Here is a 24665-nt window from a genome sequence, read left to right on the forward strand (position 1 = left end):
CCTTTTTAACTTCCCTCAAACAACACTTAACCAATAGAATAAAGTTAAACTGTGTGTTGTTTGTGTGGCTTTTATATGTTTTATGTTTGACACATTCCTTTGTGTCTTTTGTCTGTTTTCACACACTGCATTCTTTCACAAGCACTGTTTTGTTTGTTTTGTGGACACAATTTTTCCTTTGAGCTTGATGGTGCCAATGATGAGAACAGGGCAATCCTGGTGAGTACCTGCCAGGTTCCTGTTGGTGGTTCGCCCGTGAGGCGCCATCTTGCTCACATACACTTTTTTCTATTTGTCTTAGTTTGACACTTAAGTGTGTGTTTTGTTTGTCTCACAACTGTTGTCTATTTTTTCCCTTGGGACTGGGCAGATATTTTAAATAAGGGATAACTGTATGTGGTCACAAATGCTTAACACAACGCCTCTGAGATAAGGCCTGTCTGCTCGTGCCAAGCTACCAAGCGGGTGAGCAGGGGTTATTTTAGGAGTGTAATCCCCTTATCCTGACTAGAGGCGAGGGTCCCTATTTGTCAAAAGTACCTACCTGTGCCAACTATAGACCCCCAAATCTAACATTGTTGGTCAGCGGAAGGGATTTTGGGTTTGCATTTGTGACTCATGTACAGTGACTGGTGAACACTACTTAGTGAGTGCAGACCATAACCGCAGGCTTGTCTTCTACCGCCCGGCCCGGTCTTTACAATCTGAATCTTTGTTTCTGGCGGCGGTTCCCCGAGTAATGAAGGCCCGTATCGGGGGGCGCTCCTTCAGATTGAGGGCACCACAGCTTTGGAATACTCTGCCTTTGGCCTTGCGCGGTACATCTAATCTCCTATCTTTCAGGAAGGGCCTTAAAACCTGGCTTTTTACCCTTTAGTGTGTTTTTTGTTTTTTGTTCATTAAAGTTTTATATGGTGTTATGTTTTTTTCTCTGAGCTGCCAAAAAAATAAAGCGCCGGGACACTCTACTCGAGTAGCCGTGCGCTATAGAAATTAAATTTAACATAACATAACATAACCATAACGCAACCACATACTCTTTGGTAGATTTCGTTTTGGATTTTTTGTTCCATTTTGAAAGATGCCTGATTCAGTTGTCATGGGAGATACAGAATCCATAGCATCCATTGAGTGTGAATGGGAAGAAGAAAGGCTAGAAAGCTACAAAGTAAAGCAGCTGAAATATTTTTGCAAGAAATTCAAGGTTTCCACTGTTGGGTGCACCAAGAAAGAAGAATTCTAGAAGGCGCTGAGGGCCTGGGTAGAAGCAAGGAAAACTCCTTAGATTGAGGAAGAGGATAACCAGGCAGTTGTACAGCAGGAAGAGCCATTGGTCTCAGAAGGAAGGAAGGTACCTTCCCCCGCATGTAGCTTTGGTTCTGGAAAAAGTCTGTCTCCAGAGGAGTTGGAGGACAGAGAGAGAGATCAAGGAGGCATGAAATTGAGATGACCAAGTTTAAGGTGAATAGGCAACTGGAATTAGAAAATAGAAAATTAGATCTTGAGGAAAAAAAATGCAGTTTGAGCATGAAAAGGTTGTGAGGGAGTTGGAGTTTAAAACCAAAAGTTTAGAAGTTACTCCCTCTGGTGGCAGCATACCGTCAGTACATACATAAACTAGAGTGTAAATTCCCAAGGATGTGGTGAAGGAGTTTTACAAAAATGAAGATATTGGTCAGTGGTTCAGAGCCTATGAGGTAGCCATGTCTTCTCACAGGGTCCCTGAGAGGGATTGGGAAGCGGGGTTGTCGGGAAGGTTCCTTAGTGAGGGGCGGGATACATTTTTAGACTTGCCTTCTGAAGTCCACAGTTCATACAGCCACCTGAAAGATGCATTGATGTCTAGATATGTTTTGACACCTGAGCTCTATAGGCAGAGGTTCAGGAAATGCAAAAAGTTAGAAAACAGTACTTGGGTTGAATATGTCACTTTCTTTTGCAAAGCATTGGATGGTTGTGTAAAGGGCAGCAAGGTTAATGATTTTCAAGGTCTCTTAGATTTGATTGCATAGGAGCACTTGTCTGATAATTGTTTTCCAGAGCTGCGCCAGCATCTGATAGATAGCAAACTGATTAACCTTAGGAAGCTTGCTGAGGAGGCGGACCACTGGGTGAGCACCTGGGTCCACAAGGGTCACATGGGAGACTCAGCCAAAGGTCGGCAGGGTCCCCAGCAGAACAGTGGGGGGGACAAGGGTAAACAGAAGGAGTTCCGCAAAGGGCCCTGAAGTAATTCCCAAGGGAACCAAGGGAAAGGTTCCCAGCCTCTCCCTGAGAAGGAGCAAGGGGCCCGGCAGGTAGTTCTGTTCGCCAGCGGACCCTGAAGTGTTACAAGTGTGGCTCCCTGGGTCATAAGGCGAATGATTCCAGGTGCCGCCTGTTTGGTAAACCAGAACCCACTGGTGCTTCGCCCTGGTTGATGGCTAGTGTAGCCTTGTGGGAGGAGATTGATGTCCAAGGTGGGTGGGGTCCAGCACAGATGAACTAAGTCTCTTTAGGAGACTGTGAGATAGTCTCAGAAGCTCAGCTGCCCAGGAACACTAAGAAATATGGGTAGCGAGTGACCATCAATGGCCAAAAGGTGGAGCCTCTTAGAGATACAGGAGCCAGTGTGACAGCTGTCAGGTGTCACCTGGTGTCTCAAGAGCAGATTATCCCACATGCATTTTTCCGAGTTGTTGCCGCCGACAACACAGAGAGTCATTGTCCAATGGCTCAGGTTCCATTTGAGTGGGGGGGGGGTCTCTGGTACTCTTCAGGTAGGTGTGAGGCCCGCCATGCCTGTTGACTGTTGGGAAACGATTTGGAGAGCTCCCCTTGGGAAAAGGTGGAGAAGACAACTCACTTTAAGATGGTTGGACTGCCTGACTGGGCGTGAGTGACCACCTGGTCAATGTCAGCCAGTAGGGGTTCTCAAGAGGACCTGGAGCCTGAGAGGGAGGCCCAGGAACCTGCTGAAGAGAGAAGTGACGGGGGCACGGGAAACTGACCCCCGAAGTTCCCACAGCCCAGGAGGAGGTACACCCTGAGGGGGATGCCCTGGAGCCTACCGGGGAGCAAGTAGCTGAACTGGGGGACCTGCCTGAGCTGACCCATTAGCAGCAAGAAGGAGGCCCCTCCAGGGAAGAATTCTGCAAGGAGCAGAGAGAGTGCCCTTCTCTTGTGGGCTTGCAGCAACAGGCTGCAAGCCAGGCAGCAGGTGATCAGTCAGGGTCACACTTGATTTACTGGGAGAATGGTCTGCTGTATAGTGAGCCTAAGGTTGCTGAGCCTGGGTCAGCCCATGTGCTGGTGGTACCCCAGAAGTTCAGAGCCTTCCTACTGGGGCTGGCTCATGATGTGCCATTAGTGGGACTTTTGGGGCAGGACAAGACCTTTGAAAGGCTTGTTGCCCACTTTCATTGGCCCCAAATGTGCAAGAGTTCAGATAGTCATTGCAGAACTTGTCAGACTTGCCAGGCAAGTGGAAAGAGTGGGAGGAAGCACAAGGCTCCTCTCCAGCCATTCCCTGTGGTCAGTACCCCATTTGAGAGGATGGAGATTGACATTGTGGGGCCACTGGACCCCAATACAGCCATGGGCAACAGGTTCATCCTGGTCTTGGTGGACCATGCCACCCTGTACCCAGAAGCCATACCTCTGAGGACAGTGACGGCCCCCGTGGTGGGATGAGCACTGATGGGAATTTTCTCCCGAGTAGGATTCCCTCGCGAGGTAGTGTCTGACCGGGGACCAACTTCATTTCCAAGTATATTAAGTCCCTGTGGCAGGAGTGTGGTGTAACCTACAAGTTCACCACTCTTACCACCCCCAAGAAACGGAGTGGTTGAAAGGTTCAACCGAACCCTAAAGGGCATGATTATGGGTCTTGAGGAACCTATGAGGCATAAGTGGGACGTCCCCTTACCATGCCTGTTGTTTGCATACCGTGAGGTACCACAGAAATCTCTAGGGTTCAGTCCCTTTGAGCTTCTCTATGGACACCCAGTCAGAGGACCTCTGAGTCTGGTCAAAGAAGGCTGGGCGCAATCTCCCAGGAAACCTCCCCAAGATGTATATAGCTACATGCTGGCCTTCAGGAACCAGACTAGGCCTTTCAGGCAACTCGCTGAGGCGAATGTGGAAGCCAGCCATAAGGAGATGAAGTGCTGGTATGACCAGAATGCCATTCTGGTAGAGCTTCAACCTGGCCAGAAAGCGTGGGTCATGGCCCCCGTGGAGCCTTGCACGCTCCAGGATAAGTGAACCAGACCTTTTGAGGTTGTGGAGCGCAAGAGTCCGGTTACCTACTTGGTGGACTTGCGGTCTCCCAGGAACCCCTTGAGGGTCCTACATGTCAACCACCTTAAGCCCCACTTAGAGAGGTCTGAAGTGGGCATGCTCTTGGCAACAGATGCTGGGATGGAGGAGGAGTATGAGCCTCTTCTTGACCTCCTGTCAGCCTCAGAGCAAGATGGGTCAGTGGAGGGTGTTAACCCCTCTTCCACCCTGTCCCATGAGCAACTGAATGACTGTCGCCAGTTGCTGGGACAGTTTTCTGATCTGTTCTCCCTGGTTCCTGGTGTCACAGATTTGTGCGTCCATGATGTGGACACAGGAGACAGCTTACCTGTGAAGCATAAAACTTACAGGGTAACTGACAGGGTAAGGGCTTGCATCAAAGAGGAAGTCTCAAAGATGCTTGCACTAGGGGTGATTGAGTCCTCTAGCAGTCCCTGGGCCAGCCCAGTGGTCTTGGTCCCGAAGGCTGCAGCACCGGGTGCCATACCCGAACTCCGATTCTGTGTGGACTACAGAGGGCTCAATTCTGTCACGAAGACTGATGGTCACCCCATCCCCAGAGCTGATGAGCTCATAGATCAGCTAGGGGCTGCACGGTACCTCAGCTCGTTTGACTTAACGTCTGGGTACTGGCAGATCACCTTGACTGATGAGGGAAAGGAGAGGTCAGCATTCTCTACACCAGATGGGCATTTCCAGTTCCGTGTTATGCCCTTTGGGATGAAGAATGCCCCTGCCACCTTTTAGAGGTTGGTCAACCAGGTGTTGGGTGGACTGGATGAGTTCAGTGCTGCCTACCTGGATGACATTGCAGTGTTCAGTGCCAGTTGGGAGGAATATCTGCGCCACCTCTGGGAAGTGTTGATGGCGCTGCGCAAGGCAGGCCTCATGATCAAGGAGAGTAAGTGCCAGATCGGGCAGGGTTCTGTGGTGTAGTTGGGACACCAAGTTGGGGCGGCCGGTGGCGCCCCTACAACCCAAGATTGAAACCATCCTGGCTTGGGAGCCGCCAAAAAACCCAGACAGAGGTGAGAGCCTTCTTAGGTCTCACCGGGTATTACAGGAGGTTTGTCAAGGGGTATGGCAACATCATTGCACCCTTGACAGAGCTGACTTCCAGGAAGCAGCCCAAGAAGGTGAGCTGGACTGACACCTGTCAGAAAGCTTTTGAGGCCCTGAAAGCTGCCATGTGCACGGCGCCCGTGCTCAGGGCACCCAACTTTTCAAGTGAGTTTATTGTTCAGACAGACGCTTCAGAGCATGGTGTGGGGATTGTTCTGTCACAGATGAATGAGGAGGGCCTAGATCAACCTGTAGCCTATATCAGTAGAAGGTTACTTCCACAGGAACAGAGGTGGAGTGCTATTGAGCGTGAGGCATTTGCTGTGGTCTGGGCACTGAAGAAGTTGAGACCATACTTGTTTGGGACTCAATTCCGGGTTAAGACAGACCACAGGCCCCTCAGATGGTTGATGCAAATGAGGGGTGATAATCCAAAGCTGTTGAGGTGGTCTATTTCCCTACAGGGTATGGACTCTACCGTGGAACACCCCAACGCTGATGGTTTGTCCAGATTTTTCCACCTTAGTGATGAGAACTCCCTGGAGTTAGGGTAGTTCTCCCCACATTTCAGCTGGAGGGGACACGTGTTAGACCTGGCACCATTGGCGTGGGTCTCACTTCCATTTGTGTTGTTGCATCATGTATTTTTGCTGGTGTTTGATGCTTTGGGCACTGTGCCACTGCTATCCAGTGCCAGTGCTCCCTGTTGTAAATTGATGTATTAATCAGTGGTTCCATGTTTGGCTATTTGATTTACTTGTCAGACCCTAGTCTAGTGCATTGAGTGTGCCCAGGTGGTGTAAATCCAACTGCTGCTGGTGGACTTGCAGCACTGGTTGTGCCACCCACAGAAGCAGCCTTGTAAAATGTGTCTAAGGTCTGCCATTGCAGAGCTTGCGTGCAGTCTGGTACTGCCATGCTGACTGGGCACGTGCACCCACTTGCCAGTCCCTAAACCTTCCCTTTTCTTCATATCAGTCACCCCTATGGTAGGCCCAAGGGCAGGGTGCGTTATAAGTATAAGGTAGGACAATCCCTGATGTGTGTGGCATGTCCTAATAGTGAATTACAGCCATTTTTCGTTTTTCACTATTACAAGGCTACATGTTCTCCATAGTCCAGAATGGGCTGTTAGATTATTACATGTTTATAATCCTAACTGTCTCAGAAAACATGGTGGAAATTCGAGTTTAGTATGCCTGAACTCAGAATGATAAAATACATCTTTTAGTGAAGTTGGTTTTAACATTCTGTGTTTGCAAATACCACTTTTAGAAAGTAGGTATTTGCTTGCCTAACCTTTTAAGCCTGTCTCTGCTAGGTTGTGTATTCCTTGTCTGGTTTTGTGAGTGACAGGGCTGGGGGATTCCAAGAGACATGCTGAGTCACCCAGTGGTGAATAGAGAGATCTGCATCTAGATGGGAGGGAGTAGTTGCACCTGAACCTTGAATAGGGCTGTGCCTGCCTTCCACAATGCTGGCTCCGCCTCCTGGGGAGCGGCTGATGTCTCTGCCCTGCGCACTGAAAGAAGAGAAGGAGTCCTGTAAACAAAGTGCTCCAGGACTGTACTTGCCTTCCACAATGCTGGCTCCACCTCCTGTGGGGCGTCTGATGTACCTGCCCTGCACTGTGAAAGGAAAGTAGAAGTCTGGTAAACAGAGTGCTTCAGAACTGGTTTGGACTTTGCAAAGGCCCCTCTCCCCTCTCCCCTCAGAGAACAAAGGATTTTGGGGTATAAATATTGGGACCCTGATCCCATGAAATTAGATCACTTTTTGACTACAAAAAGAAACCTTTACTGAGGAGAGGAACCTGAAGTAACTGAGGAGAGACTATTCCCAAGCTGAAGTGCTGTTTGGGGGATTGGCCTGCAGTGGTTGCCTTACTGCCAAAGGAAGGAGAAAGGAACTTTGTGTACTTTTCTTTCAACTTGTGAAGGATCTCTAAGGGCTTGGAAAAGAGCTTGCCTTCTTCTGAAGTCTCAGGGACAGCAGACTTCAACCCCCAGCTCCCCAGAGTTCTTTTGGAAGTGCCTGCTGCTGTTTTGGGCCTTCTGAGGAACTGAGTGTTGCAAGGAGCTGGAAGCGTGACTCAACCAGAAGAAGCGTGTTGCCGTCGCTGTGCCTGCCGTCGCAACTCCGAAGGAGGGTGTTGTCGCTGGAACTGTTGCACTGCACCTCATCGGAGAGAAGCGCACCGCAACGAAGAGGAAGCGTGTTGGCGTCGCTGCTGCTGCCGTCGCAACTCCAAAGGAGGGTTTCGCCGCTGTAGTTGTCGCACTGCACCGCATCAGGAGAAGAATCTCGCAACGAGGTCGGAGTGTGTCGCCATCGCTGTGTCTGCTGTCGCAACTCCGAAGGAGGGTGTCGCCGCTGGAACTGTCGCACTGCACTGCATCGAAGAAGAGCACCTCGCATCCCCGAGAAGCGCACCGCCGTCGGAGCTGCTGCAGTCGCATCTTGGATGTCACTGCTGTAGTTGTTGCATCGTGCAGGAGGTTCACGCATCATGGGAGAAGAGTGTCGCCGCTGGAGCTGCTGCTATCGCATCGCGGAACAAGGGTGTTGCCGATGTAGTCCACGCATCGAAGCGAGAAATTTTCACATCCCCAAGAAGCATGCCGCATCTGGAAGATCTTCATGTCTTTATTTCTTTGCACCTGAACTTTGCCACATTTTCCTCGCTGCAACAATGCTTGGCGTGGTAGCGCAACGCAACCTAAGGTACATTGGCGCAAAGTGTCGCATCTAAGAACTGAATTGAACTAAGCTTAATCTACCATCTTAAAGTAACAGTATTGTGTATTTTTGTCGTTTATGGTCTTGTGGCAACTCTATATAAAGCCTCCTTATTTTGTATATAAAACCAGTGTGGTGTCCATTTGTAGTGTTGTCACTGGGTTACTGTATGTGGTCACAAATGCTTAACACAACACCGCTGAGATAAGGCCTGTCTACTCGTGCAAAGCTACCAAGGGGGTGAGCAGGGGTTATTTTAGGAGTGTAATTCCCTTATCCTGAATAGGGGCGAGGGTCCCTATTTGTCACAAGTACTTACCTGTGCCAATTAGAGACCCCCAAATCGAACATTGACAGAGAGGGAATTCTTCTGATGAAAGACGGAAGCGAGTTCCAGATTCTTTGGTGGCCCCAGAGAAAGCTTGATTGTAAGTCTTTTCCTTTTGGAAGCGAGGTGGCTGGAGAACAAAGTCTCTGTTGGACCCAAGTTTCTGGTTCCCTCAGAAACCATGATTTTCTGGGCAAGATATGCAGGGGATTTCGTGTGTAGCGCTTTGTGGATAATACATGCCACAGTGAGCTGGATAATGGCATCAAGAGGAAGCCAGTTCAGTGCCTTCAGATTCGGTGAGATGTGCTCGACTTTGTTTGAGCCTGTTAAGAGTCTGGCGTTGGTTTTGAGGCAAGCTTTTAGGGGGGGCGTGGAGATCTTGGGCAGGCCTGAAAGGGTTGAGCATCCGTATTCAATTCTGGAGATAACTAATGCCTGGACGGCCATTTTTAGTTTCCTCTGGAGTTCAGGTGAAACCTGGCAGTTTTAGCCATCGAGTTGATGTGATCTTGCATGTTCAGCTTGCTGTCTAGGATTGTTCCGAGAGATTTGGCAGATTCCACAGTGGTTAGTGTGCAGTTTAGTGCTGTGATCGACTTGGTCCCTTACCGTATGTCAGTGTTACTTTTAGGGGGGAGATTAGTAAGGGTGGGCGTAGTTCGCGAAGTAGCGCTACGCGAAGTGCACTTCACACTACGCGAACTTCACGTAGCACTACGCGAACTGCGTAGTAGCATGTTCGCACTGTGCAAGATCCATTTTCAATGATTGCACAGTGCGAACAAGCATCCGGCACTGTGCAATCATTGAAAACGGCATCTTGCACAGTGCGAGCTGTAGTTTTCTGCCGCTCGAGTAGATTTTTACTCGAGCGGCAGCTTTCTCAACGCGAACTGGTAGTTTCTCATCACAAGCGGTCGCGAGCATGCATGACCACTCGAAATGAGAAACCTGACCTCCCCGCATTGAGAGTCTTGGTCGGGATGTCATTTTGCTTGCTCGCGGTTGCGAACATGACGTTGAGGACCGCAAACAAGCAAAAAATTACCGCTGCACTACGCTACGCTGCGCTGCGCTACACGTGTTCGCACTGTGCTACGTACAGCTCGCGTAGTGCGAAGTTGCGCAAACTTCGCCAACTACGCGAGCGTAGCGTAGTGCTTCGCCCAGGGTTAGAGATTAGAAGGAGCTCCATTTTGTCTGCATTTAGTTTGAGCTGGTTTCAGGCTTTAGGGCCTTATTAAAAGAATAGATCTCCTCTAGAGATGAGATTTTGATGTAGATCTGGTTATCATCGACATACATGTGGAAGGAGATGTTGGCGGTACGTAGTAATACCGCTAATGGTTCAAGGTAGAGATTGAAGAGGGTTGGGGAAAGAGTTGATCCTTGGGGGACTCCGATCGTTATCAGGGAAGGAGCAGATAGATTACTGTTGATTAAGAATCTCTGGGTGCGGTTCCGGAGGAAGGATCTTAACCATTCAAGAGCAGTTCCCCTTACTGCCATCCTGAATTCGAGGTGTTCAAGTAGTTTCTCGTGGTTGACTGTGTCGAATGCCAAGGATAAATCCAGTAGAATTAGGAGACATGATTTGCCTTGGTCAAGGGACTTGAACAGCATCATCCACAATATGGAGAATAATAGTTTCTGTGCTAGGTCTCAACCGGATTGGAATTCGTCTAGCATATTAAAGTTGGTGATGTGTTAGCACAGTTGAAGTTGCTCACATTTCACCAGAGCTTTCGCTAGAAGTGGGGTGTTGGAAATTGGTCTGAAATTGTCTGGAGTAGCAGGATTCAAGGCTTTTTTTTTAAGATGGGGATGACTTTTCAGGCTTTTAGAGAGTCAGGTATGGACCCTTGTAGTAGGGAAGCGTTGATTATTGTAGTCCAAATGTGAATGATAAATTGGGAGGTCGTGGGTCATTAAAGTGGTCATTCGGATTTAAGGAGGATCGAATTTTCAAGAAGGAATAGTCGTCATATAAATTGAAGTTGGATCAGTGCGCTTGGTTCTTGAGTGTTGTCTGGGGAGGAAGAGAGGAGAGATGGGATCCATCAGGAAGAGGTCAGATATTGGTGGCGGAATTATGTTCTTTTCCTAGGGAGGCAAATTTGGCTGTAAAGAAGGAAGAGAATTCCTAACAGGTTATTAGAGATTTTGAGGTTTCTTTGGAAGTTTTAGTCAGTTTGTTAGATTTGTGCTTGACTATTTCAAAGAGCTTACGAGGTCTGTTCTTAGCGTTTTCCAGTTCTGATCTAAAGAACTCTTTTTTTAGATTTGAGAATGTTCCTGATGTGAGCATTTTTGGTATGTCGGAGAAGTTTTAGTTGGGAGGCTGAGGGGTTCTGGCTCCAGGTTCTTTCTGTTAGGCGGAGGGTTCTCCTTTTATTGTTGAGGGATCCGTTAAACCAGAGGCTTTTGTCTTTGACTCTGGAGCTTTTTAGCTTTAGCGGGTCAAGACCATCAATTATGTCAAACATTGTTGAGTTGTAGTGTTCTGTAAGGTTGTTGACCTTTGAGAGATTTAGGGGGGGGAGGTCATTCTCGCAACGTCAATAAACAGAGATACGAATCAGGCAGCGTCTCTGCCAAACTGAAAACTAGACTATGCATGTGCTGGGTAAGAAAAAATAATGGGATACTAGGAAGTCACACCAGTGAGCATGGTCAGTACACAATGAAAAATTATTAGAAGCTGCAGCCTGCTTGATGGCTCTAGGTATCTCATATGTGTGGGCAGCCAGCTAACACTGTATATGGCTGTGACCGAAAAAGTTATGCTGGCATGACACAAATACTTTTGTACATCAGCCACCAGGCAAAACAGTACAACCTCTCCTTTGTTTCCACCTGCAGGTGAATGCATCAGGGTCAGTTCCTCAAACTCCCAAGCACCAACATCCCTCTTATCACTTGCCATCTCTCCCCAATCCCATCAAGGGAAGATTAAAGGCGATGATTTTAATATTTGCATACAGCAGAGATCTATCCATGCATCTTACATTCCTCTATTTGATCCAAGAGAGGAAAAATCAGGAGGATACTGGGAATACTAGCCCCCCTTCATGGAAGCAAGGAATGGCTGGGTCGGGCTTTCATTCTCAGCAGTTTCTCGAATTTCTTGGCTTGAAGAGGTGATCTCATGAGTAATGACTAGAACTAGAAAAAGAAAGTAAATTCAGAGTTGTGCTAATTTCCTTCAAAAACTACAAAATGTGTGTGACTTCATCAGTAGGTAGCTTTACAGCAGTACATTAAAAAAACAATAACATAATAAAGAAGCAATACAATTTTGATGGCTGGAAGAACAATCAACAAAGCAAAAAGGGGGCAAAACTAAGCTATCTTAAACATTTCCAAACAATTTTCCTCTGCAGGCTGTGTCCAAGCATATACAAGTTAGTTATGAAAAATGCCCATCTGTTTGTATAAAATATATCTGACATATGCCATTGTTTTCTGGTTTATTGTAGCAGAACATTAAGTCAGAGAAAGCCACAAGTGTTGTGTCATGGTAAGATATTCTGCTCGTTATTTTTTCTAATTTTTGCAGTGCAATGTATTCCATTTCTTTTGCTATAAGTGCTCCTGAGCAGATGACCCCACATGGTCAAAATGGTAGTTGTTGATATTAGTTGATAGTAAATGTATTTAAAAAAAATCCTTGCAACACAGATCTATGCAAAGGAGGTAAAGTTAATGCTGCATCCAAAATGGCTCTTAACTCTTGTGGCCAAAATTGAATTTTTTTCACTGCCAATTTACTGACATTTCATTACTGACTATTCCTTTAGTGACATCACTGAAATCCACCATTTATGCTGAAAAACAATTTCCAGTAAAATTAGTTAATATTAATGTATTTACTATTGCACCATTGCACCACAAATGTGCTTTAACTTGCCACTTGGTCTACCCCATTTCTCACTAACTTAGCCCTTAGGCACTACCATTCACAATCGGTGTGAGATTCACCGCCTGTCTGCATCATAGTATTAAGGCTACTATTCAACAGCCACAAAATTACACCTTTAAAAATTGTAAGTGTATTTACTGGAATACAAACATTTGACCCCTCTCTAGTAAGTGGGCAGTGACATCATACGTCCTGGTAAGCGTCTGTAGATTCATTATGCATTCATTAAGCCAAACCCTGAGTGACGATGAGAAGGTTCTGTGCTGCATGATGGGCCTGCGAATATGATGCTGGAGTGTATCCATTATATTAAGCATGCATCAGTGTAAGCTTTTTTGACAGCTGTTGACTCCGTAAGCTTCTTGTTCAATGTTATTTTTATTGTGCATATTGAGCTATGATAGACTACGATTATCTGCCAAGTACTCCTTCTAGTACCATTTGTTTTAATTCGTATTTTTAAGTTGGCACAGTGAATTAAACTCCTTTTACTCAGTTGAAAACAAATAATCTGCATGGACTTCAAGCAAGCAGAGCCTTAAACACATTAGGTTCATAAACTACTCCATTATGGGAATTCACTTGCGAGAGTTCTGACCAGACCAGAGTAGCAGCGCAGCAGAGCCGTCGAGCCAAGCCGAACCGAGCCGCGCTGCTGCAGGAGAGCCGCTGCTGGTGAGCCGCTGCAAGGAACACGCCGCATGCAGCTCATCACTTTCCTGCCGCCCGCCCCCGCCGAAGTCTTGCGGCTGACACGGTTCCAGGGTGGACTCGCAGGACGCGGGTCACATGGTCACAGGGTGCAGCACGCTTCGGACCAAGGATGGAGGACAGGCGGCACGGAATCAGCCGGTCCAGCCTGGAGCAGCAGAGGCAGGGCAAGTGCAGATGTGAGAGACGGAGCAGGAGCAAGTCGGGAGCCGCGGGAGCTAGGAGCCACCTGCGGCTGGCCTTTCAATGCGTAGTGCGGCTTCTCCTTTAAGCCTGGGTTCTGCCCGGCTCCACCTTTTGCTCACCTTCTGCTCACCTTCTGCTCATCTTCTCATTTCATTCCCCGCTCCTCACTCAACACCCCGGCATCCTGGAGACGGTGTTGTGCTGAGTAGATGCCGGTGTCCGTTTCATGTGCCCAGTGTGATCTTGGCTGCTCGATCTGGGCTGCTCGAGCATCAGCATTGAGGGGAATCTCGCCTCGCCTCCACTTCCCTTTAGGGTACACAGCCCCTGGTCTATTCAGCTCTCAACTCTCAGTCCTCACTCAGCAGCGGTGCGTCCATTGGGGCGTGGGGGCGTAGCCCCACTAAGCCTGGACGCACCTAAAATATTTTTGTGAATTGCCTGCAAATAAATGACACAATATTATAAGCGCCGCAGCGCAGCGCTTCAATCCGGGACACACCCGATTGAATCTGGAGAGTGCGCAGGGGCAGGGGGTGGGGCTGGCTGGTCTGCTGCGGCTTGAATTACAGTCTGCAGCAGGCCAGCAGCAGCAGTACTGCGCATGAGGATGGCAGGCTTGCTCCTAGCCCGAGCATGCGCGCTGCTAACCTGACAGTATGAGGGGCCGAGGGGGTGCTGCTTTATCCGGGCCGCAGCAGCCCCGGGGTTTCGAAGGCATCCAGGGCGAGTAGTTAGTGTGCCCCCCCCAGCGCCAGGATTGGCTGGTCCCACCACGCAGAAGGGCAGGCAATCCATTATGTAGATGCCGCCCGTGGGTGGTGGCACACTGCCTCACTGCACTGCATATGGCCAATCACTGTGACTTCAGCATGTGAAGTCATGCAGTGATTGGCCATTCAGGACGTGCGCGCGCCATGACGTTTCTTTATGTACTGTACTGTGTAGTTTTCTAGTCTGTCTGTTCTAGGGCTCGAGTCGCCACGTGTGCGTCCGACTGACTGACTTGGACTTACTGGAGCCTGGCTGGCTGTGGCTGAGAGTCTAGCCCAAAGGTGAATGATACTGGGTATTTAAATGATCTTATTATCTTAATTAGAAAAAGGCTTAAGCTTAAATTACCAACGGTATTTTTTGTTACTTTAAATGCCGGCGGCATTTGAAGTAAAAAAAAATACCGTCGGTAATTTTATGCCGGCCCTGCCCATGTAAATGTCCCTTCCTCCTCCGGTGGTGATGATTGGGCTGTAAATAATTGCTGTATGTATGATGTGGTGGTGTACACGCTGCTTAAGGGCCCACTGACTGTGGCCTCGGAGAAGCATGCAGCCTGTCCACTTTCTAAAGGCGTTTTTTTAAAAAATGAGACAGAGCTGTTTATGACGAGGGTAAAAGAGAGAAAGAGACTTGTTGTTAGTGTCAAAATCGGGAGGGAATGCGTATTTTGACTTTAAATGCCGGCTCTGCCCGGCCCATCTGTAAATGTCCCTTCCTCTGGTGGTGATGATTGGGCTGTAAATAATTGCTGTATGATGTGGTACGGTACTGCCAATGTGTACCGTGAGACGTGTCAACCAATGAATGCAGCGACCTCGGGAGTCGTGACAGCTGCCATAAGGTCAGTAACAGGGACGCTCGCACCTCCTAGGCGGGCAGTTTATCTTGCAAAATTTGCAAAACTGGGTTTTCCACAGCACTATAGAGAGAGACTTGCAACGTAGTGATCACAGAGCAGACGAAATACATGCGTTGTCCCACGAGCGGCAGGCCGAAGCAAGTGAGCGTGGTGTCGACTTCAAAATGAAAGATTTCTTTAAAAACATTAGACGAAAAGGAGGGAGCGAATTCGAGACATTAACGCTTGAGTAATCAAGGTAATAACACAGTATTATAAAATTACCTTCTTTAAATACCTCTTGGTGTGGCAGGTGTTCCGTGTCGTGGATCCGTACAGACCACGCGTTATTTGTAACCCGTATTTATATTCAGCTAATCGGCTTCAGAAAGATGAAATACCGATTTAGCCATGGTCGGATGTAGTTACCGCTTCGACACAAAGAGCACCATTATCACAGGACGGGTGGGGAGTGGTGGTGGTGGGGGAATAGGGAACCTGTAGTGTTGTAAAACTATCGCGACACGAACATTTCATGGATTACACTAGTTCATTCAACAAGGGCCTAAAATGGCACGTTTACTTCGCAATCATTGTCACCATCAGTTAAAGCGGCAATCATCATCCGATTGAGTCTCCCGCGCCATCTGTAGTATATTCGAGGTTACACTACAGCCATTCTCGTCAAACGTCACACCTTTCCAATATCCAACCTAACCTCGGGCCTGAGAATTTCAGTCACTTTGTGAGCATCAAACACAGAGGGACAGTCCGTAATTTCGGCCGTCTGTCCGTTGTCCCTGAAGAATTCTTTAACGGACGCCATTTGTCCGTCATTTTAACAGGGCACCGGTTAAACCACCCTAAAGCCGGCACAGCTTGCACCCACCTCCCTTCTTCACTCTGATGCTGCACCAAAGCTTCTCAGATACTCAGCAGCATTGGAGCGTCACAGCGGGATGGCAACCCTCACACCTCCTGCCCTTGATGACCTGTTAAGAGGTGCTTCAAAGGTGACTGAGAGGGAGGGGCTGCAGCTTCAGGAGCAGGGGCATCTATTCACATGCAAACAGCCCTGAATGCCTCATGTCTCTGCTATTTAGAGGGGGGCTCACACATTCCATTTCTACCCAGGGCCCCAAACATCCTAGACTCGGCCAGATTACACCCCTGATTACACCGAGGCAGAATGTGCTTCTCTTCACCGAGCTTAATTACTGTCACTAAATTGTGAAAAAACCTCGGTTCTTCAAACATGCAGTCTATAATGTAATACAATAAAGAAATGGCACAATCGCACCCACACTGATTAACAAAGTATGGAGGACAATCAGTTAAATCAGTTCTCTTAGAGTATCTCCTGTAAGTACTGTATATCACAGTGGGGGATGGCATTTTGGACAGAGAGCCTGTCTTCTCATTGTCTTGTGCAGGAGGGGGCGAGGAGCCCAAGATGATACTAGAATACTGCATGCCCACTGTTATATTCCTGTATTAGATCATTCTTAGAATGATTATAGGTCATGTAGAATGTCTAGTATGTCATGTAGAATGTGTACAGGGAAGAACGAGCAGTTAGAGATTACCTACCTACTGTGGATGTCTAAGCTGTCTTATCTCTACAATAAATCTACTAGAAACTACTCCATGCGTGGACTTATTGCATCAATTACAACATAATTACTGGCGACGATCGGGAGAACAAACACCACCGACAAGTAGAAGAGTTCAAGACAGCGCTCACATTTAGGAACATTTTTACTTCAACGACAGGAGCCCTTTCTTAAAGAAAACTGTCTGCCTGCATTTTATACGCTGAAAAACCTTTGCGACGCAAGGTAATCACACTGCAGCACCTATCCTTTAAAGCTCGTAACAACAACTTAGAAAAGCGACTGCCGACGGGAAACACTTCAGCGGAGAAAGCTGCTGTCTACTGGAACTCCCAAGGACTGGAGCCACAACCGTGAGTGAAAAGTGGTAGTTTAAGAGAAATAATAACCCTTTTACTTGCACTTAGTGACTCCCACCGTTGGATGGTGCATCTTTTGAACGGCAACGTAATCCTGCGCACCCGCTGCTGCACTGTATCATCGTGTGTCATAGCAACACACCAAAGACTCCATCGCGCACTCTATGATCCCGCGACTGTGAGCAACTCTCCGGCGGACAAACGAAGTGCACTCTGGGTATTACCCCTTCACCTGACTGACGTCTGACGTCAGCAACGTGCAGCCATTTTGTTTATTTTCTTCGTGATTCTTCACAGAAAACTCAATCACGGAGCGTTTGTTCACAACAAAATAGCTAATTCGACAAAATTACCAGAAAATTACTTTTAGCAGGAATCGACTACTATTATCAACAGTCAACAAGGTAACAAAAAAAATAATAAAATAAATAATAATAATTTTTTATTTTTTCCTTGTGGTATTTACAATGTCCAATATTGCTGCCCCACCTCACTTTCTACAAACTGCTGGTGAACCAAGTATTGAGTGGGATCTATGGTACCCAATGTTCTTAGCCTACGTTGATGTACTGGAAAAAGATGGGTGCTCAGCAAAACGCAAGTTAGCTCTCCTTAGACACTGCCTTGGTAGAGCAGGAATCAAAGAATTTGATAATCTTCCACCCATTGAAGATGCTGGAGACATTGATGTATTTGAAAAAGCCTCTAGACAAATGAAAGTCCGTTTTGGCAGAAAAATAAATACAGTTATGGAGCGTTTTAAATTTTATTCCCGCGTCCAGAAACAAGACGAATCGATCGAAGACTATGTTTCTACTTTACGCTCATTAGCTTGTTCTTGCGCATTTGAAACTATTTCTTACGAACAAGTTCTGCGAGATCAAATAATGATGCGCACAAAAAGTAAGAAAATTCAGGAGAGACTTTGGTTGGGCACAGAATCCTCCTTAAGTGCTGTCATTAACATTGCGAAAGGGATTGAACAATCAGAACTATTCGTATCTGAGATTAGGGGCCAAACACCTAAATCACAAGTATCTGAAACTGAAGTTGCATTGGTAAAAGGTCAAACCGCCTCATCTGGTCCTAATAAATTTCCTCCCAAGAAAGACAATGAGAAAAAATTCCCAGACAATAGGAATGTTACAGATAATAAGTTTTCTTACAGGAGAAATGTATCTTGTTATAGATGCGGCAGTTCAAACCATTTAGGAAATTACCGGGGGTGTCCAGCATGGGACAGAGTATGTGTCAAATGTAAGAGAAAAGGCCATTTTGCTAATGTTTGTCGTTCTTCCCAAAAGGTTAACTACATTTCTCAAGAGGAAGAAGAAGTTTTACAAAGTTTCAATTGTATTTTATCTGTAGATGAATTGGAACAAAAAGAATTTCCCTCTTACACAATTTTAATCGATAATCAACCCATTCTTTTAATGATGGATTCATGTTCATGGTATTCCATTATTGGTTTGAATCTCTTCAAGAGTCTTTGGGGTGAAAGAAAATTATCATATCCTGACATTTCTCCAGGTGGCTATTCTGGGCAAAAGATAAATATTGAAGGTTTCTTTTGGGCTGATATTCAAGTAGAAGATAGGTACACCAAAGGGAAAATATACGTAGCCACCAAAGGTGTCGCTATCCTAGGGTGGCCACATCAACGATTATTGGGAATCAAACTTGACCCCAATGCTGATCCTCCAGTGTACTTGGGTGATCCATCCATATTAAGCATAAGTGATTTAGGTGATAATACTTCTTTTGTAGAAAACACTAGAAAAAAATTTCCCGAAGTTTTTAGAGATACTCTAGGAAAATTTACAGATTTTAAACACAGGATTATTCTTAACGATAATGCTGTCTCAGTTAGACACAGGGTCAGAAATGTTCCCTTGGCATATCGTGAGAAACTTAAGGAAATTCTAGGGGATCTAGTGTCTAAACATATCATAGAGCCAATAGAGTCCTCCCCTTGGGTTTCTCCTGTAGTTTTGTCCCTCAAAAGTTCTGGTGAGCTCCGCCTATGTGTGGATCTCCGCAGCTTAAATAAAGAAATATGGATCGATAAACACCCCCTCCCGAATATTCATGAACTGATTTCCTCACTCACTGGTGCCACTATATTTTCCACAATTGATTTGGCTAGTGCCTACCACCAGATTGAATTGCATGAAGAGTCAAAGAAATTAACAGCTTTTGTAACTCCAGAGGGCATGTTTCAATACTTAAGGATGCCCTTTGGACTTGCCAGTGCTGCCTCTGTCTTTCAACGTTTGATGAAAGAAGTTCTTGCTGACTGTAAAGGAGCTATCGCGTTCCAAGACGATATCCTAGTTTTCGGGAAAGATCTTAAAGAACATGATCACAATCTACATTGTGTATTGTCTAATGTTCAAAGAAAAGGTCTTACTTTAAAATTTAATAAGTGCAAGTTTAGACAACCGAAAGTGGAGTATCTTGGACACGAGATATCTAAAGATGGCATCAAACCGAAACTCAATCATGTAAAAAGCATTACTGATGCTCCTGTTCCTTCTTCTAAAGAGCAATTACTGTCTTTCTTAGGACTTACTGAGTTTTATGGCAAATTTGTTAAAGATTATTCTACTATTGTGCACCCTTTACGATCCTTATTAAAAAAGCAAGCAAAATTTGTATGGGGCAAAGAACAACAGTCTTCTTTTGACACTTTAAAGGGTAAAATCATCAATGCTCCTTTCCTAAAACCTTTTTCAGTCCATAAAGAATGTATAGTTTGTGTGGACGCGAGTAATGTGGGCCTAGGTGCTGTGTTGATGCAAAAAGACCATTTAGGTGAATGTGTAGTATCTTATGCATCCAGAACATTGCGAGATGCTGAATTTAATTATTCCACAATAGAGAAGGAGCTCCTCGCTTGCACATGGGCGACTCAGCATTTTCGTCAATTTCTTTGGGGAACAAAATTTACACTGAGGACAGATCACAAACCACTAGTAAATATGTTGTCAGCTGGTGGTGGAAGAACTCTCACTGCTCGCCTTGCACGTCTTGCTGCTAAATTGCAGGAATATCGCTGCGAGGTGGTTTATGTTCCAGGACGCTCTAACGTGCATGCAGATTGCATGTCACGTTTTCCTATTAGTAATTTTTCTAGCAAAGATCTCTCTGACGAGTGTGATGTAGCCTTCAGCTTGTGTGATGTTAACTTAATCGCTGGGAAAGATCAAGAAAATCTTATAACCGAGAGTAGTTGGGCTACTGCCATGGTTCAAGATGTTGCGCTTGAGAAAGTTAAAACTTTCTTGAAAAATGGTTGGCCTGAGGAAAAGAAAATGAGTGGTGATTTAGCTTCCTTTTTTAAGGTAAAGGATGAATTGATGGAAATTGATGGTATGATATATAGAGAAGATAAAATTGTACCTCCGCGTAGTATTAGAAATTCCATTTGTAGTCTGGCCCATGAAGGCCATATGGGGATGTCTACCACCAAGAGAAGGATCAGAGAATTTTACTGGTGGCCCAGTATGGATGCCATGATAGACAGATGGGTCAGAAACTGCTCTCCTTGTTCATTAAGTGATAAGTCTGTGAAACCAATTTCCGCTGGTATTTCTCCTGTTGAATTTGCTCTTGGACCTTGGAGGAAGTTAGGAATCGACATTATCGGTCCTTTTAATTATCAGTCGGGGAAAGATATGTTTGCTATAGTTCTTGTAGATTATTTTTCAAAATGGCCCGAATTAAAAATTGTTGAAAAAATCAGTTCTGAAACCATTGTAGAATTCTTGAATGAGGTCTTCTGTAGAGAAGGTTTGCCAGAAGAAGTCGTTTCAGATAATGGACCACAGTTTGTTAGTGAAGTTTTTATTTCATTTTTGAAAACTTGTGGTATCCAACATAAGAGAGTCTCTAATTATTCTCCACAATCTAACGGCCAGGTGGAACGCTTCAACCGAGTAATTAAAGAATCTTGCCAATTAGCCTTGCGAAGTGGTTTGAAATGGAAAAGAGCTTTACAAGCCACTTTATTCACTTATCGAATGTCTCCTAACTCTATAACAGGGTTATCTCCTTTTGAGATTTTGCGGTGTAGGAAACCAGGCACTAAAGTTTTCCCTTGGTGGTTGAAGGCGAAGGATTCTGTGTATTTGGAATTAGACATGAAGGAAGTCAGAGATCGTGTTAGTAAATACCAAGAAAAGATGTTACAGAATTTTCCTCAGAAGAATACTCCTTCCAAAATATCTGTAGGTGACCTTGTTAGGGTGAAGTTTGGTGGTATTATTCCGAAGGGTGTATCCAGGTGGTCTTCTCCAGTTAAAGTTACTGAAGTTTTCAGCAAAGCTGTTAGAGTGGAAGGTGGGAAAATCTGGAATTTTAGGCGCATATCGATTTGCAAATCTGATATTTCAAAAAAACAAAGAATTGTTTGCTTGGATGTGAAATCTCAAGGAAGTAAACTATTGACTGAAATTGATTCAGGTCTTCCTGGTTCACATGAAGTTTTTGACAATTTGCAATCTCCCTATGCATCTGTTCCCCAGACAAACGATAATGTTTCTCCACAGGTTGCTTCTTCTGTGGATGAAGTTGTTTCTGACGAATGTACTCAGGATTGTAACTTAGAACCTGTTAGTGTACGCAGCAGTTCTCGAGTGAAACATTTCCCTGGAAAATTCAAAGATTTTGTATGTTCTTAAAATTTTTCTTGTAGAATTTTTCATTTTGTTGTTGTTTTTTTTGTTTCTTTTAGGGGGGAGGTGTGTTATATTCCTGTATTAGATCATTCTTAGAATGATTATAGGTCATGTAGAATGTCTAGTATGTCATGTAGAATGTGTACAGGGAAGAACGAGCAGTTAGAGATTACCTACCTACTGTGGATGTCTAAGCTGTCTTATCTCTACAATAAATCTACTCGAAACTACTCCATGCGTGGACTTATTGCATCAATTACAACACCCACCCCTGTGCCCACCCTGGTGGATCCTGTTCCCTCTCCTGTGATGGCTCCTGCCCTCCCCTCAGTGATGGCTCCTGTCCCCCCCATGTGGTGGCTCCAGTCCACCCCCCACCTGTGATGGCTCCTGTCCCCCCCATGTTGTGGCTCCTGTCCACCCCCGCCTGTGATGGCTCTTGTCCCCCCCCCTGTGGTGGATCATGTCTCTGCCCTGGGGGGCTTCTGTTCCAGTCCTGGAACGGCCCCTGCAGCGAGGGTGAAGTTCTTGATGGGCCTCTTCTCAAAAGGGCTCAGCTCAAAATTATTATGGAAAGGGGGGCGAGTAAGTAAGTGAAGGGATGGGTGAATGGCTGGATGAATTAGTGAAAGGGTGAATGGATGAATGAAAGATTGAATACATGGATAATGAGAGAGGTTGGATGGATTGATGAGTGAGGGGAAGATGGAGAGAAAATGTAAATAACTGGATGTATGGGTGGAAGGGTAGCTGGATGATGGAGGAGGGGAAAGATGGATGGATGGATGGATGGATGGAGGGGAAGGATGGATGAGGGGAAGGATAAATGGATGGGATTGATGGATGGGTGAGGGGAAGGATGGATGGATGAGGGGATGAGGGGAAGGATGGATGGATGAGGGGAAGGATGGATGGATGGATGAGGGGAAGGATGGATGGATGAGGGGAAGGATGGATGGATGAGGGGAAGGATGATGGGATGGATGGATGAGGGGATGGATGGATGAGGGGAAGGAAGGATGGATGAGGGGAAGGAAGGATGGATGAGGGGAAGGAAGGATGGATGAGGGGAAGGAAGGATGGATGAGGGAATGGATGAGGGGATGGATGGGTGGGTGAAAGGATGGATGGGTGATGAGGGGAAGGATGGATGGATGATGAGGGGAAGGATGGATGGATGGATGGATGATGGGGTGGGTGAAAGGATGGATGATGAGGGGATGGGTGGATGATGAGGGGTGGGTGAAAGGATGGATGATGAGGGAATGGATGGATGATGAGGGAATGGATGGATGATGAGGGGGTGGGTGGATGATGAGGGGAAGGATGGATGGATGATGAGTGGGTGGGTAGAAGGATGGATCGATGGATGATGAGGGAAAAGGATGGATGGATGATGAGGGGGTGGGTGGATGATGAGGGGAAGGACGGATGGATGAGGGGAAGGACGGATGGATGGATGATGAGGGGGTGGGTGGATGATGAGTGGGTGGGTAGAAGGATGGATGGATGATGAGGGGATGGATGGATGATGAGTGGGTGGGTAGAAGGATGGATGGATGATGAGGGAAAAGGATGGATGGATGATGAGGGAAAAGGATGGATGGATGATGAGGGAAAAGGATGGATGGATGATGAGGGGAAGGACGGATGAATGAATGGATGGATGATGGGTGGGTGAAAGGATGGAGAGTGGGTGGGTGAAAGGATGGATGGATGGTGAGTGGGTGGGTGAAAGGATGGATGGATGAGTGGGTGGGTGGATGGTGGGTGGGTGAAAGGATGGATCAGTGGATTGGATGGTGAGTAGGTGAAAGGATGGATGAGTGGGTGGGTGGGTGGGTGGATGGTGGGTGGGTGGATGGATGGTTGGGTGGATGATGGGTGGGTAGGTGGATGAGTGAAATGATGGATGGATTGATGGATTGATAAGTGCAAGGGTGAATGAATGGACATATGAGTGAAAGGGTGGATGTAAGGATGGATGAGTGAGTGAAAGGGAGGGTAGATGGACAAAAGGATGAATAGATGTGTGAAGGAGTGAAGGAGTGAAATGATAGATAGATGGATGAATGATAGGGTCAATGGATGGATTCATGAGTGGATGAGTAGATGGGTGGACGGATGGATGGATGGAAGGAAGGATGGCTAAGTGAAAGGGTCATTGGAGAGAGAAAGGGAGGATGGATGGATGACTAAAAGAGTGGGTGGGTGGAAGGATTAGTAAGTGAAAGGATGGCTGGATTGGTGAAGGGTAAATGGATGAGTGAATGGATGGATGGGATGAAGAGTGGCTGGATAAGTGTACAGATGGATAGGGTGAAAGGATAGATGGATGGATAATGGAGGATGAGTGAAAGGATGGATGAGGGGATGGATGAAGGGATGGATGAGTGAAATGATAGATGGAAGGATACATGATGGATAGGTTTGCAAATGGTTGAATATGTTTGGAAATGGCTGGACTTACTTATATACTATTGCGCGACCTCTGATGTCTGTAAAACGTACCTATTGTCCTGAAGTTTTGTCCTGAATTTTGACCTCCTGTCCTGAATTTGTGTCCTGAATTTTGACCCTTTGTACTGAATTTTTACACACACCGTCCTGAATTTGCACCAATGCCAGTTGGTCACCCTAAACACAGTCACTTAGTGATCCTCAAACCATGGACTCTCAATTATGTGCCCCTCCCAAGGTTTATTCAGTCTGGCGGCCACTGTCCAACAGCAGCGTCTGCCGGACTGCAGCAGTGTCCATCATGATGCCTCTTAGTCAGCACGTGCTCATCAACATTATGTTTACTGCGCCCGTCTCAATTAACCAATCAGAATTATCCATCAGCACAATACAACAGTATATGTGGGACAACCTTAAAGAAATAAAAATAGGCTCGGATTCTGGCCACAGTCTGCAGGTTTAACGGCCATAAGATACAACGCTCACATATGAGGGCCGCCGGATATCGAGGGAGTGTAGTTTAGAAAAAAAAAATGGTAACAACATCTTCAGACACTTCTTTTTCAAATTTAGCAGAGGCATTAAACCATTAATCCCACAATTTCAAAATTACCGTGCAATTTCCAGCAGGACTCCGAGCTGCTCACATGTTACTTCTTCCTTTTCAAGAGCAGAGTTAAACCCTCAAACACCCCCCACCGCCACCC

At 46.3% G+C, this 24665-nt stretch overlaps 1 protein-coding gene across 4 annotated transcripts in view; it reads left to right on the plus strand.

The window, feature by feature from the left end:
• The window catches only part of ADGRG4 (adhesion G protein-coupled receptor G4), a 1842483-nt gene that overhangs the window by 810930 nt on the left and 1006888 nt on the right, over positions 1–24665 (plus strand). For all 4 annotated transcript variants that reach the window (XM_078688599.1, XM_078688601.1, XM_078688598.1 and 1 more), the window contains exon 10: positions 11893–11933. In XM_078688599.1, the coding sequence (XP_078544725.1) occupies positions 11893–11933 (41 nt within the window). The remainder of the gene's footprint in view (positions 1–11892; positions 11934–24665) is intronic.

This window comes from Lissotriton helveticus, chromosome 4_1 (genome assembly GCF_964261635.1).
Source record: "Lissotriton helveticus chromosome 4_1, aLisHel1.1, whole genome shotgun sequence".
NCBI lineage: Eukaryota > Metazoa > Chordata > Amphibia > Caudata > Salamandridae > Lissotriton > Lissotriton helveticus.